At 40.7% G+C, this 13,885-nt stretch overlaps 1 gene segment (V, D, J or C); it reads left to right on the top strand.

The window, feature by feature from the left end:
* The first annotated feature begins 7,032 nt into the window (after positions 1–7,032).
* Positions 7,033–7,964, top strand: LOC114565605 (T cell receptor alpha variable 3-like). The segment is given in 2 exon segments: positions 7,033–7,281; positions 7,388–7,964. Coding segments are annotated over 2 exon segments (411 nt in total).
* Positions 7,965–13,885: the final 5,921 nt, after the last annotated feature.

The following is a 13,885-nucleotide window of genomic DNA, read 5'->3' as shown; positions in this document are numbered from 1 at the left end:
TCTGAGGCCCACAGTGACAGGAAACACCAAAACTCTGCAAAGACAACACAATACTCAACAACATCCAGCAGAGGGAGTCCCACACTGTTAAACTTCAATCAATATATAGTCTAGAATCACTTTACCCTAGAAGTGTAAATGAGAGAAGTGAAAATACAGAGCCATGAGGAGAAGGAGAGACTCAGGGAGGAGCTGAGCTGTTACTGAACTATAGAAGAGAGAGGAACTTCTATATTCAACAGAGATCAATACACAAACCATCAACATTACCTTTATTCAACATGATGTCACTGCAGCATTGTGTGTTTTCTCTGCTATTTCTTTCCATTCTAACAGGTATGTCAGATTATGCAGCATGAAAGGCTTATTCCAATAACATCTGCATGTGAATCATTTGAGCATTGTACAACATGAAATAACAGTTATCTCTTCCTTTAGGTATCAGCTGTGAAGAACTAACTCCAGTAGAGAAAGAAGAGAACAGTTTAGAAGGCAGCTCTGTTACTCTGTCCTTCAAATACTCCAAACAAGCAACTAGTAGTGATTACTTCTTCTGGTATTGACAATATCCTGGAAAACCACCAGAGTTCCTCATCTCTCATCTGGAATCAGGAAAAATAATGCAAAATACAAACTCTGGACTGTCTGTTTCTGTAAGTGAGGATAAAACAAAAATGGATCTTCAGATCTCCTCTGCTGCAGTGACAGACTCTGCTCTGTACTACTGTGCTGTGAGGCCCACAGTGACAACAAACCCACAGTCTCTGTACAAAAACCTGACAGCTCCTCACTGAACATATACACACTGCAGCACGATAGCTCAGTAGTTAGCACTTCTGCCTCACAGCAAGAAGGTTCTGGGCTCAAACCCAGGTCGTCTCAGGCCTTTCTGTGTGGAGTGTGCATGTTCTCCCCATGTTTGCGTGGGTTTTCTCCAGGCGCTCCGGTTTCCCCCACCATCAAAAACATGTACTAGGTTCTCCAGTCAGTGCCCTTGATCAAGGCACTGGTTCAGATCTGGAGTTGGTCCCTGGGCGTTGTGATTGGCTGCCCATTGCTCCCTCGAGGGATGGGTTAAATGCAGAGAATGAATTTCGCTACATGTATGTGTCAAATAAAGTACCTTTACCTTTTAGCTTCTCCTTTTATTGAACAACAGTGCCATCATGGCAGAAGGGCTTGCGCTGCTCCATGTTTGAGAATATAAACAAAGTCACGTGACTGGGGGCAGAGGGTGAATGATAGCAAATTTTATTTGATTTAATTTAAGTAATGATGAGCATAGTATTATATTAATGCAACCACAACGTGAAAAAAAAAGAAAAAAAAGAAATAAAGAAAGAAAGAAAAGTTTAGGCTCTTTCGCCAGAGGGGCAGCAAAGCCAATCAGGGCAAACGGGCTGTTACCTGGGTAACAATAACCCGTACCTGTCCCTGGACCAAAAGGTCATCTTTCTCTTAACTGCTGTTTTATCCTTTTATCATCTAGCAAAAGTTTATTTTCTGGCACCTCCCACTGATGTTTAACTCAACCAATGAGATTATTCCTGTCTCCAGAGCAGAATTGTCATCAGCTTGATGTTGAGAAGAAGGGCTGCACATCAGAGAGGCTGTTTAGTTTCTCATTCTACTGCAGTGGAAGAACATTGCTCATCTGCTGTCTGTTTGGCTTTAACAACTCCAAAGACATGTTGCTTTACCTGTTTTTACTTTTCTCTCCCTTTATAGGTGAGTGTTAGAACAGAGATCAAAGTCTCATATAACCTGCTGTATTAACCAGTTACTTCATAACTAAAGGTTTATCTGCGTAAGTTAATGATAACTGATGTGAATAATACTCATTTTGCAGCCCTGGGTTCCATGAACAGCATAAAGCCAGAAAGTACTGAAGAAAATGTTGCAGAGGGCAGAAACATCAACCTGACCTGTACATATGAGGGTGATATCAACAATATCCAGTGGTACCGACAATACCAGAGATCCAGACCAGAGTTCCTGCTCTCCATCACAGAGGGAGGATGAATTCATCCAACTGGTTCTGAATTCTCAGCTCACATTGACAAGTCAAAGAAACGTGTTAAACTGGAGATCATCTCAGTTTGTTAACCGGAGGAAGCATTAGCTGCGCAGTATACTCGCCGCATCCGAACTGTCTTGCGCCAATGTGACATCATGGGATCACTGTAACTATTTATACTCGCACGTGGTGGTCACGACACTAGTTGCAGTGTTCTCCTGAACAGAGGTGGCACTAATGAGGTAAGGCTACCGACTTTACTATTTCTACAGACTAGAAGAAGAAGAAAAAGGTAAACAATGGCAGAACTGGCAGCAGCAGTTTCCATTTGATTGGATGAGCTACTTGGTCGGATCAAGCCTTTCATTCACCATAAAAGAACTCATCTTAACCCAGTAAGTTTACAAGAGAGACTTGCAGTCACTCTGAGAGTTCTGGCATCTAGGTGCCCTCAAACTCGTCCATGCTTCCTGTTTCTGCTTTGTCGCGCGCCTCTGAAAAAAATGGAGTTGTGCATGACCAGAGGTCTACGTCATCTTGAAGTCACATTGGCGCGACAGGTTGGCTGTAGCGACTGTAAAAACGCCTTGACAGAGAGGTGAAGATACAGATCTAAGAGGAGACAGAGACATTCAGGGAGGAGCTGAGCTGTTACTGAACAGTGGATGAAAGAGGAACTTCTGTATTCTGAGTTCAATAAACAAACAATCAACATTACCTTTATTCAACATGCTGTCATTGCAGAATTTTGTGTTTTATCTGATGTTTCTCATTATTCTAACAGGTTTGTTAGATTCTTTATTAAGGAAAACCTTAATTTCAATATTTTCTTAATCTGTTGAATCAGTGAGTTTTATAAAATGCAATAAGAAATGATCTCTTCCTTTAGGTGTCAGCTATGAAGAACTCACTCCAGTCGAGACAGAAAAGAACAGTTTAGAAGACAGCTCTGTTACTCTCTCCTACAAGTACTTGGAATTGTTACCTAATGATAATTTCTTCTGGTATCGACAACATCCAGGAAAACCACCAGAGTTCATCATCTCTCATTTAGGAACAGGAGGAATATTGACAAGTCCAATCGCTGGACTGAAGATTAAAGTGGAGGACAAACAAATCCATATGAACATCTCCTCAGCTAAGCTGTCTGACTCTGCTGTGTACTACTGTGCTGTGAGGCCCACAGTGACAGGAAACACCAAAACTCTGTACAAAAACCTTTGGAGCAAAGACAACACAATACTCCACAACATCCACCAGAGGGAGTCACACACTGTTCACGACAATCAAAGTTGTTGAGAGATCCTCCAGAGATGATGAAGAGGAAGGACCAATGATGTGAAGGCCCAGATCCATCAGAGTATCAATGCTCTTCCTCTCTCTCCTCCCCTCTCACTGCAGACATGAAACACTGGCTGACTAACATCCTGATTCTGACTCTCTGGCTAGGTAACTATTTAAACTACTGATTGTTCTCCTTTAATCAATCATCTATATTGATTCATCTTTTTCTCTGCATGTTCTCTTCTTCCCCAGAGTGTAAAGGAGAAGACAGAGTAATCCAGCCATCAGGAGATTTCATTACTACTGAAGGAGAGACAGTTACTCTTGACTGTACATTTGAGACCAGTGACACATATCCCTATTTGTTCTGGTACAAACAAGAAGTAAATGATTTCCCAAAGTATATGCTGAAGCGTTACTCAAACACAAAAGAAAATGCTCCAGAGTTCCAGAAAGAAAGATTTGATGCTACAATCAACCAGACAGTTCCTCTGAAGATCCAGAAGCTTCAGCTGTCTGACTCTGCTGTGTACTACTGTGCTCTGCAGCCCACAGTGACAGGAAACACCAAAACTCTGTACAAAAACCTTTGGAGCAAAGACAACACAATACTCCACAACTTCCACTAGATGGAGACACACTGTTAAATTTCAATATGATGTTGTCTAGAATCCCTTTACCTTAGAAGTGTAACCCCACAGTCACACTAGCTACAAGAGACCGAGACAAAGTGACAGGCTACCATTCAATTTCAATGGGAGTGGCCAGTTGCCAGCAACAAGCGACAAGCTCACCGCTGCCATGAGCAAGGCGGGGCCAAAATAGACAAAAAGTCTGTTCTATGCAAATGCTGAGCGTTATGACAAAGCCACTGCCTATCAGAGTGAAGGCAGCGTGACTTATGTCCAACCCGGTCTCACGGCAGTTTGTGGCCCGCGTTATTGGGGAAAGGGCGCCGCACACTCCATAAGCGGGAGGCGGGATGGGGACGCGCCACAATAACGGGATGGCGGAGGTTGGGTTTAGGAAAAAGGAAGGAAAAAGCCTCATGAACAATGTTAGTCTAATGGCTTCATTTTTCTACTTTTTTTTCACAAATAATAGCTGGAGACAAAATCTCTCCAGTAAACCCACATGAAGTCAGTGAAAGAGAAGGAGAATCTGTTACACTCAGATGTGAATATGAGACAGTGTATAGTAGTCCTTTACTTTACTGGTACAGACATCATTCTGACCTTCAGGCACTTCAGTTTATACTCTAATTTGCGCTGCCTGGAGCTAGTTAAATTGATTTATTGTGCAATAGTACCACTACATTCACTTTGCATTGAGTCTGAACACAACGTCCAAGTTGGATCAATAAAAAAAAAAACACTAGTGATAAGCATCTTAAAATTGTCTGATGTGTAATGTATTTACAGCCTCACTTGGCTACTAGCAAGGCATTCAGTCATGTTGCTATATATATTCAGTCATGTTGCTATACATATATATATATATCCCAGTCATAATTACCACTGGGAAACTGAATGTTTCACCTGCCAAACAATGCAGAAGTGTCTCAAAAAGCAAACATGCATGGATGCCTCGAATCAGCCAAAGCTCATCGCTCAAATAGTAGTGTGTCTTTAAGGTATATAGTGCTATACTGACCGTGTACAGTATCTATTAACCTTACCATCATGAATGTGTGAGGATGTAAATGGTCGCAAGTTGTAAATCTAATCATCTTTCTCATCATTACCTTCAATCCCACGAGACTTGAATACTGCACACAGGTTTGGAAAAAGAAAGGGTAGAGGTGACTGTTGACTATTGGTTTTTCTTGTAAGAATCAAACACAAAGGCAACAACACCATACATTAGTTCATTCAACTGTTGAGATTGTTATGAGGACCCACCCCAGAGCAGAAAAACAATTAATTCGGAAAACATTTGGAAAAACTGCAAAAAAAGCTGCTGTTGCAGACCTTTATACAACTAAGTGAGACTAGAACTGAGATTTTTCTTGCCCCTAAACTTTTTGTAAAATAAGTGTAATCAAAAAATGCTAAACCATCGGTTAGGAATACTGCTCAAAGTCAAAGTATAATATTTGATGCCAAGCTTTTCTTTGAATATCAGCTGACTCAAGTTGTACTGTGACTTTTTTCCCATAAAAAATAAAAAAACTTTACTAAAGGCTGCCACTAGTCTGTTAACAAGGAGGAAGTGTAACTAAGCGGAGTGTAAATACAGAGCACCAACAAGCTGGAGAGACTCAGGGAGGAGCTGAGCTGTTACTGAACTATAGAAGAGAGAGGAACTTCTATATTCAACAGAGATCAATACACAAACCATCAACATTACCTTTATTCAACATGCTGTCACTGCAGCATTGTGTGTTTTCTCTACTGTTTCTTTCCATTCTAACAGGTAAGTTAGATTAAGAAGCTTGAAAAAGTTATATGCAATAACATCTGAATGTGAATTATTTATTATGTATTTTGCAATGTAAACTAATAACAGTCTCTTCCTTTAGGTATCAGTTTTGAAGAACTCACTCCAGTCCAGAAAGAAGAGAACAGTTTAGAAGGCAGCTCTGTTACTCTGTCGTACACATACTTGGAATTGTCATCTGGTGATTATTTCTTCTGGTACCGACAATATCCAGGAAAACCACCAGAGTTCATCATCTCACACTCTGCTTCAGGAAAAGAAGGAAATAATGTAATCCCAGGATTGAAGATTAAAGTGGAGGACAAACAAATCCATATGAACATCTCCTCAGCTAAGGTGTCTGACTCTGCTGTGTACTACTGTGCTGTGAGGCCCACAGTGACAGGAAACACCAAAACTCTGTACAAAAACCTTTGGAGCAAAGACAACACAATACTCCACAACATCCACCAGAGGGAGTCACACACTGTTAAACTTTAAGACAATCACACAACATCTCAACCAACATCAGAAACATCCACTAAAGGTCTTCCTTCTCTTCACTGCTTTTTTATGTCTTTACCTTTCAGGAAAAGGTTATTCTCTGGCCCCGCCCACTGATGTTTAACTCAACCAATGAGATTATTTCTGTCTCCAGAGCAGAATTGTTTGAGGAACTAAAAGCACAATCAGCTTGATGTTGAGAAGAAGGGCTGCACATCAGAGAGGCTGTTTAGTTTCTCATTCTACTGCAGTGGAAGAACATTGCTCATCTGCTGTCTGTTTGGCTTTAACAACTCCAAAGACATGTTGCTTTACCTGTTTTTACTTTTCTCTCCCTTTATAAGTGAGTGTTAGAATATAGATCAAAATCTCATATAACCTGCTGTATTAACCAGTTACTTCATAACTAGAGGTTTATCTGTGTAAGTTAATGATGACTGACGTCAATAATACTCATTTTGCAGCTCTGGGCTCCATGAACAGCATAAAGCCAGAAAGTACTGAAGAACATGTTGCAGAGGGCAGAAACATCAACCTGACCTGTACATATGAGGGTGATATCTACAATATCCAGTGGTACCAACAATACCAGAGATCCAGACCAGAGTTCCTGCTCTACATCACAGAGGAAGGGTTGATTCATCCAACTGGTTCTGATTTCTCAGCTCACATTGACAAGTCAAAGAAACGTGTTGATCTGGAGATTTCCTCAGCTAAGGTGTCTGACTCTGCTGTGTACTACTGTGCTCTGAGGCCCACAGCAACAGGAAACACCAAAACTCTGTACAAAAACCTTTGGAGCAAAGACAACACAATACTCCACAACATCCACCAGAGGGAGTCACACACTGTTAAAGTTCAATATTTTTCATGATGTAGTCTAGAATCACTTTACGGAGAGACTCAGGGAGGAGCTGAGCTGTTACTGAACTATAGAAGAGAGAGGAACTTCTATATTCAACAGAGATCAATACACAAACCATCAACATTACCTTTATTCAACATGCTGTCACTGCAGCATTGTGTGTTTTCTCTGATGTTTCTCTTCATTCTAACAGGTATGTTAGACTATGCAGCATGATAACTTTTATTCTAATAACATCTGAATGTTAATCATGTATTAAGTCTTTTACAACATGAAATAACAGTTATCTCTTCCTTTAGGTGTCAGTTTTGAAGAACTCACTCCAGTAGAGAAAGAAGAGAACAGTTTAGAAGGCAGCTCTGTTACTCTGTCCTACAGATATTTGGAACTGTCATTGGGTGATTATTTCTTCTGGTACCGACAATTTCCAGGAAAACCACCAGAGTTCATCATATTCATCTCAGGGATGAACATTACAAAAAAAGCTGAGTCTCTGTCATTGAACACAAGGTTCTCTACAAAACTGTCTGAAGAAAAGTATCGGGTGGATCTTCAGATCTCCTCTGCTGCAGTGACAGACTCTGCTCTGTACTACTGTGCTGTGAGGCCCACAGTGACAGCAAACCCACAGTCTCTGTACAAAAACACAAGCTGACACACTGACAAGCTGCTGGAAGACTTTTTTCTACACTGTTGTACTGAACTTTGTACCTCCACTAGAGGGCGACATTATCAAGTAGGAGGTGCACTACTTCTGCACTGTGTTCAACCATTCAGTCAATAATAAGTGCTGCTGTGAAGAGAACAATTCTCAGACTGAATGTTGAACATCAGCTAGTTTCTCCTGTTGATTTAAACCTTGTTGTAGAGATGGAACATTGGCTGTGGATTATTCTTGCAGCTCTTTTTTCTTTGGTAAGATACAAAGAACATCATGGTTTTATTATTTTCTAAAGATGTATATAAACTGCTGTTCAGAACAGAAATCTCTTAACAGTTGAGCTGTTTCTGTCCAGAGTAACAATGTAGAGTTGATATTTTATAGAGTTCATATTTTCCACTGTTTTCTCCTTTCAGTCTCACAAACAATGTTAGTCTAATGGCTTCATTCTCTCTACTTTTTCCAACTCAGGATTTATAGCTGGAGACAAAATCTTTCCTGTAGGACATGAAGGCAGTGAAAGAGAAGGAGAATCTGTCTCACTCAGATGTGACTATGAGACTAATAACAACAATGTCTACCTTCACTGGTACAGACATCATTCAGACCTTCAGGCGCCTCAGTTTATACTCTGGAAAGGAGCAAGAGACTACGCGTCACACGAATATATCCCAGATAAGCGATATGAATCCGAAACAACAGAGAAAACAACTGAACTGACCATAAAGAGACTAACCCTGGCAGACACAGGTCTCTACTACTGTGTTCTAGAAACACAGTGATACAAAGTGTAGAAGAGGCTGTACAAAAACCTGAACACAGATATCTGACTACTCTTCAAAGAGGAGGGAAGTGGTATTCAAACCACAGCTTCATATCAGATGGATTCTGATTATTCCAGTTTTATCAGAGTCCCTGTGGTTACAGCTGCTAATGTAACACTGTGGGAGGATTCACATGAGCAGCAAATCCACATCAATAACAAACCAACTGTATGATGGTTCAAACACAAGACACCATGACAACAAATAAATGGACACTGACTTACCTACTAAATCCTCTTCGTACCATGTGGGCCATTAGGCCACAATGAGCTCCTTCTATTGTTCAACTTTTTGAGCTGCTTCCCAAATAGATACTGAAACACTAATAAAGTGGAAATCACTGGTAGTTTATATTACATGACATCATAATTCACAGAAGAAGTCAGTAGAATTACATTTTTACTGCCAAAGATTTTACTAACTTAATAATTTCATTAAAAAACGTTTCCCCAACAACTTCACTAGCTTTGAATTTGACCTCAAATGGCTGCAGAGGACCAAAAGATACTAAACTGTCACTTTACATTCTAGAAACATTCTGAAAAGAGAATTAAACATAACTTATTGAATTATTAAGTCTCAGTTTACTTTCAAACTTTCAAGAAAGAAATATTGAAAAGGCATGTACAGGTTCACTCCAATTACCAGCTTTTATATGTAAAACAGGAACCATGTCAGCTGAAAACTGCAAAGACCACTTCATACAAGAAGAGTTACACTAAGAAAGGAGATAGGCAAAACATGTATTAGGTGTAAAGTAGTCAGTAGGGGGAATAACCCAGGGCTGTGATCAGGTTCCTCCTTCTAATCCACCAATTTAGTGTTGATGAAGACTAAACAGAGAGATCACAGCCTTCTTTATACTTGCTGTAGCTCAGAGTTACTCCACACTGCAGATATGAAGCCTCTGTTCATCTCAGTGTTGCTGGCTGCTATGAGCCTTGGTATGAACACAACTCTGTTTCTTTGATAACAATACCACCTTGAAATTAATCTTTCATAGCTCACTGATATTGTTTGTTGCCGTTTTACAGAATGCAGAGCACAAAAAGACAATGTGCTGCAAAAACAAGAAGATGTGACTGTTACTGAAGGAGAGGCAGTAACACTTGGCTGTCACTATAACAGCAGTTCAACTAATAATAATCTCTTCTGGTACAAACAGGATGGAAACAACAGCCCCAAATTTATTCTCAGCCGCGTTCAAGGGGATGAAGGGAACACACCAGACGAGTTCAAGGAGAGATTTTCATTTACACACAATTCCAAGTTAAGATCAGTTCCTCTGAAGATCCAGAAGCTTCAGCTGTCTGACTCTGCTGTGTACTACTGTGCTCTGAGGCCCACAGTGACAGGAAACACCAAAACTCTGCAAAGACAACACAATACTCAACAACATCCAGCAGAGGGAGTCACACACTGTTAAACTTCAATCAATATATAGTCTAGAATCACTTTACCCTAGAAGTGTAAATGAGAGAAGTGAAAATACAGAGCCATGAGGAGATGGAGAGACTCAGGGAGGAGCTGAGCTGTTACTGAACTATAGAAGAGAGAGGAACTTCTATATTCAACAGAGATCAATACACAAACCATCAACATTACCTTTATTCAACATGATGTCACTGCAGCATTGTGTGTTTTCTCTGCTATTTCTTTCCATTCTAACAGGTATGTCAGATTATGCAGCATGAAAGGCTTATTCCAATAACATCTGCATGTGAATCATTTGAGCATTGTACATCATGAAATAACAGTTATCTCTTCCTTTAGGTATCAGCTGTGAAGAACTCACTCCAGTCCAGAAAGAAGAGAACAGTTTAGAAGGCAGCTCTGTTACTCTGTCCTACAAATACTCCAAACAAGCAACTAGTAGTGATTATTTCTTCTGGTATCGACAATATCCTGGAAAACCACCAGAGTTCCTCATCTCTCATCTGGAATCAGGAAAAATAATGCAAAATACAAACTCTGGACTGTCTGTTTCTGTAAGTGAGGATAAAACAAAAATGGATCTTCAGATCTCCTCTGCTGCAGTGACAGACTCTGCTCTGTACTACTGTGCTGTGAAGCCCACAGTGACAACAAACCCACAGTCTCTGTACAAAAACCTGACAGCTCCTCACTGAACATATACACACTGCAGCACGATAGCTCAGTAGTTAGCACTTCTGCCTCACAGCAAGAAGGTTCTGGGCTCAAACCCAGGTCGTCTCAGGCCTTTCTGTGTGGAGTGTGCATGTTCTCCCCATGTTTGCGTGGGTTTCCTCCGGGCGCTCCGGTTTCCCCCACCATCAAAAACATGTACTAGGTTCTCCAGTCAGTGCCCTTGATCAAGGCACTGGTTCAGATCTGGAGTTGGTCCCTGGGCGCTGTGATTGGCTGCCCATTGCTCCCTCGAGGGATGGGTTAAATGCAGAGAATGAATTTCGCTACATGTATGTGTCAAATAAAGTACCTTTACCTTTTAGCTTCTCCTTTTATTGAACAACAGTGCCATCATGGCAGAAGGGCTTGCGCTGCTCCATGTTTGAGAATATAAACAAAGTCACGTGACTGGGGGCAGAGGGTGAATGATAGCAAATTTTATTTGATTTAATTTAAGTAATGATGAGCATAGTATTATATTAATGCAACCACAACGTGAAAAAAAAAGAAAAAAAAGAAATAAAGAAAGAAAGAAAAGTTTAGGCTCTTTCGCCAGAGGGGCAGCAAAGCCAATCAGGGCAAACGGGCTGTTACCTGGGTAACAATAACCCGTACCTGTCCCTGGACCAAAAGGTCATCTTTCTCTTAACTGCTGTTTTATCCTTTTATCATCTAGCAAAAGTTTATTTTCTGGCACCTCCCACTGATGTTTAACTCAACCAATGAGATTATTCCTGTCTCCAGAGCAGAATTGTCATTAGTTTGATGTTGAGAAGAAGGGCTGCACATCAGAGAGGCTGTTTAGTTTCTCATTCTACTGCAGTGGAAGAACATTGCTCATCTGCTGTCTGTTTGGCTTTAACAACTCCAAAGACATGTTGCTTTACCTGTTTTTACTTTTCTCTCCTTTTATATGTGAGTGTTAGAACAGAGATCAAAGTCTCATATAACCTGCTGTATTAACCAGTTACTTCATAACTAAAGGTTTATCTGCGTAAGTTAATCATAACTGATGTGAATAATACTCATTTTGCAGCCCTGGGTTCCATGAACAGCATAAAGCCAGAAAGTACTGAAGAAAATGTTGCAGAGGGCAGAAACATCAACCTGACCTGTACATATGAGGGTGATATCAACAATATCCAGTGGTACCGACAATACCAGAGATCCAGACCAGAGTTCCTGCTCTCCATCACAGAGGGAGGATGAATTCATCCAACTGGTTCTGAATTCTCAGCTCACATTGACAAGTCAAAGAAACGTGTTAAACTGGAGATCATCTCAGTTTGTTAACCGGAGGAAGCATTAGCTGCGCAGTATACTCGCCGCATCCGAACTGTCTTGCGCCAATGTGACATCATGGGATCACTGTAACTATTTATACTCGCACGTGGTGGTCACGACACTAGTTGCAGTGTTCTCCTGAACAGAGGTGGCACTAATGAGGTAAGGCTACCGACTTTACTATTTCTACAGACTAGAAGAAGAAGAAAAAGGTAAACAATGGCAGAACTGGCAGCAGCAGTTTCCATTTGATTGGATGAGCTACTTGGTCGGATCAAGCCTTTCATTCACCATAAAAGAACTCATCTTAACCCAGTAAGTTTACAAGAGAGACTTGCAGTCACTCTGAGAGTTCTGGCATCCGGGTGCCCTCAAACTCGTCCATGCTTCCTGTTTCTGCTTTGTCGCGCGCCTCTGAAAAAAATGGAGTTGTGCATGACCAGAGGTCTACGTCATCTTGAAGTCACATTGGCGCGACAGGTTGGCTGTAGCGACTGTAAAAACGCCTTGACAGAGAGGTGAAGATACAGATCTAAGAGGAGACAGAGACATTCAGGGAGGAGCTGAGCTGTTACTGAACAGTGGATGAAAGAGGAACTTCTGTATTCTGAGTTCAATAAACAAACAATCAACATTACCTTTATTCAACATGCTGTCATTGCAGAATTTTGTGTTTTATCTGATGTTTCTCATTATTCTAACAGGTTTGTTAGATTCTGTATTAAGGAAAACCTTAATTTCAATATTTTCTTAATCTGTTGAATCAGTGAGTTTTATAAAATGCAATAAGAAATGATCTCTTCCTTTAGGTGTCAGCTATGAAGAACTCACTCCAGTCGAGACAGAAAAGAACAGTTTAGAAGACAGCTCTGTTACTCTCTCCTACAAGTACTTGGAATTGTTACCTAATGATAATTTCTTCTGGTATCGACAACATCCAGGAAAACCACCAGAGTTCATCATCTCTCATTTAGGAACAGGAGGAATATTGACAAGTCGAATCGCTGGACTGAAGATTAAAGTGGAGGACAAACAAATCCATATGAACATCTCCTCAGCTAAGCTGTCTGACTCTGCTGTGTACTACTGTGCTGTGAGGCCCACAGTGACAGGAAACACCAAAACTCTGTACAAAAAACCTTTGGAGCAAAGACAACACAATACTCCACAACATCCACCAGAGGGAATCACACACTGTTCACGACAATCAAAGTTGTTGAGAGATCCTCCAGAGATGATAAAGAGGAAGGACCAATGAAGTGAAGGCCCAGATCCATCAGAGTATCAATGCTCTTCCTCTCTCTCCCCCTCTCACTGCAGACATGAAACACTGGCTGACTAACATCCTGATTCTGACTCTCTGTCTAGGTAACTATTTAAACTACTGATTGTTCTCCTTTAATCAATCATCTATATTGATTCATCTTTTTCTCTGCATGTTCTCTTCTTCCCCAGAGTGTAAAGGAGAAGACAGAGTAATCCAGCCATCAGAAGATTTCATTACTACTGAAGGAGAGACAGTTACTCTTGACTGTACATTTGAGACCAGTGACACATATCCCTATTTGTTCTGGTACAAACAAGAAGTAAATGATTTCCCAAAGTATATGCTGAAGCGTTACTCAAACACAAAAGAAAATGCTCCAGAGTTCCAGAAAGAAAGATTTGATGCTACAATCAACCAGACAGTTCCTCTGAAGATCCAGAAGCTTCAGCTGTCTGACTCTGCTGTGTACTACTGTGCTCTGCAGCCCACAGTGACAGGAAACACCAAAACTCTGTACAAAAACCTTTGGAGCAAAGACAACACAATACTCCACAACTTCCACTAGATGGAGACACACTGTTAAATTTCAATATGATGTTGTCTAGAATCCCTT

Source organism: Perca flavescens, chromosome 12 (genome assembly GCF_004354835.1).
Source record: "Perca flavescens isolate YP-PL-M2 chromosome 12, PFLA_1.0, whole genome shotgun sequence".
Classification (NCBI taxonomy): Eukaryota; Metazoa; Chordata; class Actinopteri; order Perciformes; family Percidae; genus Perca; species Perca flavescens.
This window is presented reverse-complemented; position numbering and strand designations above follow the sequence as displayed.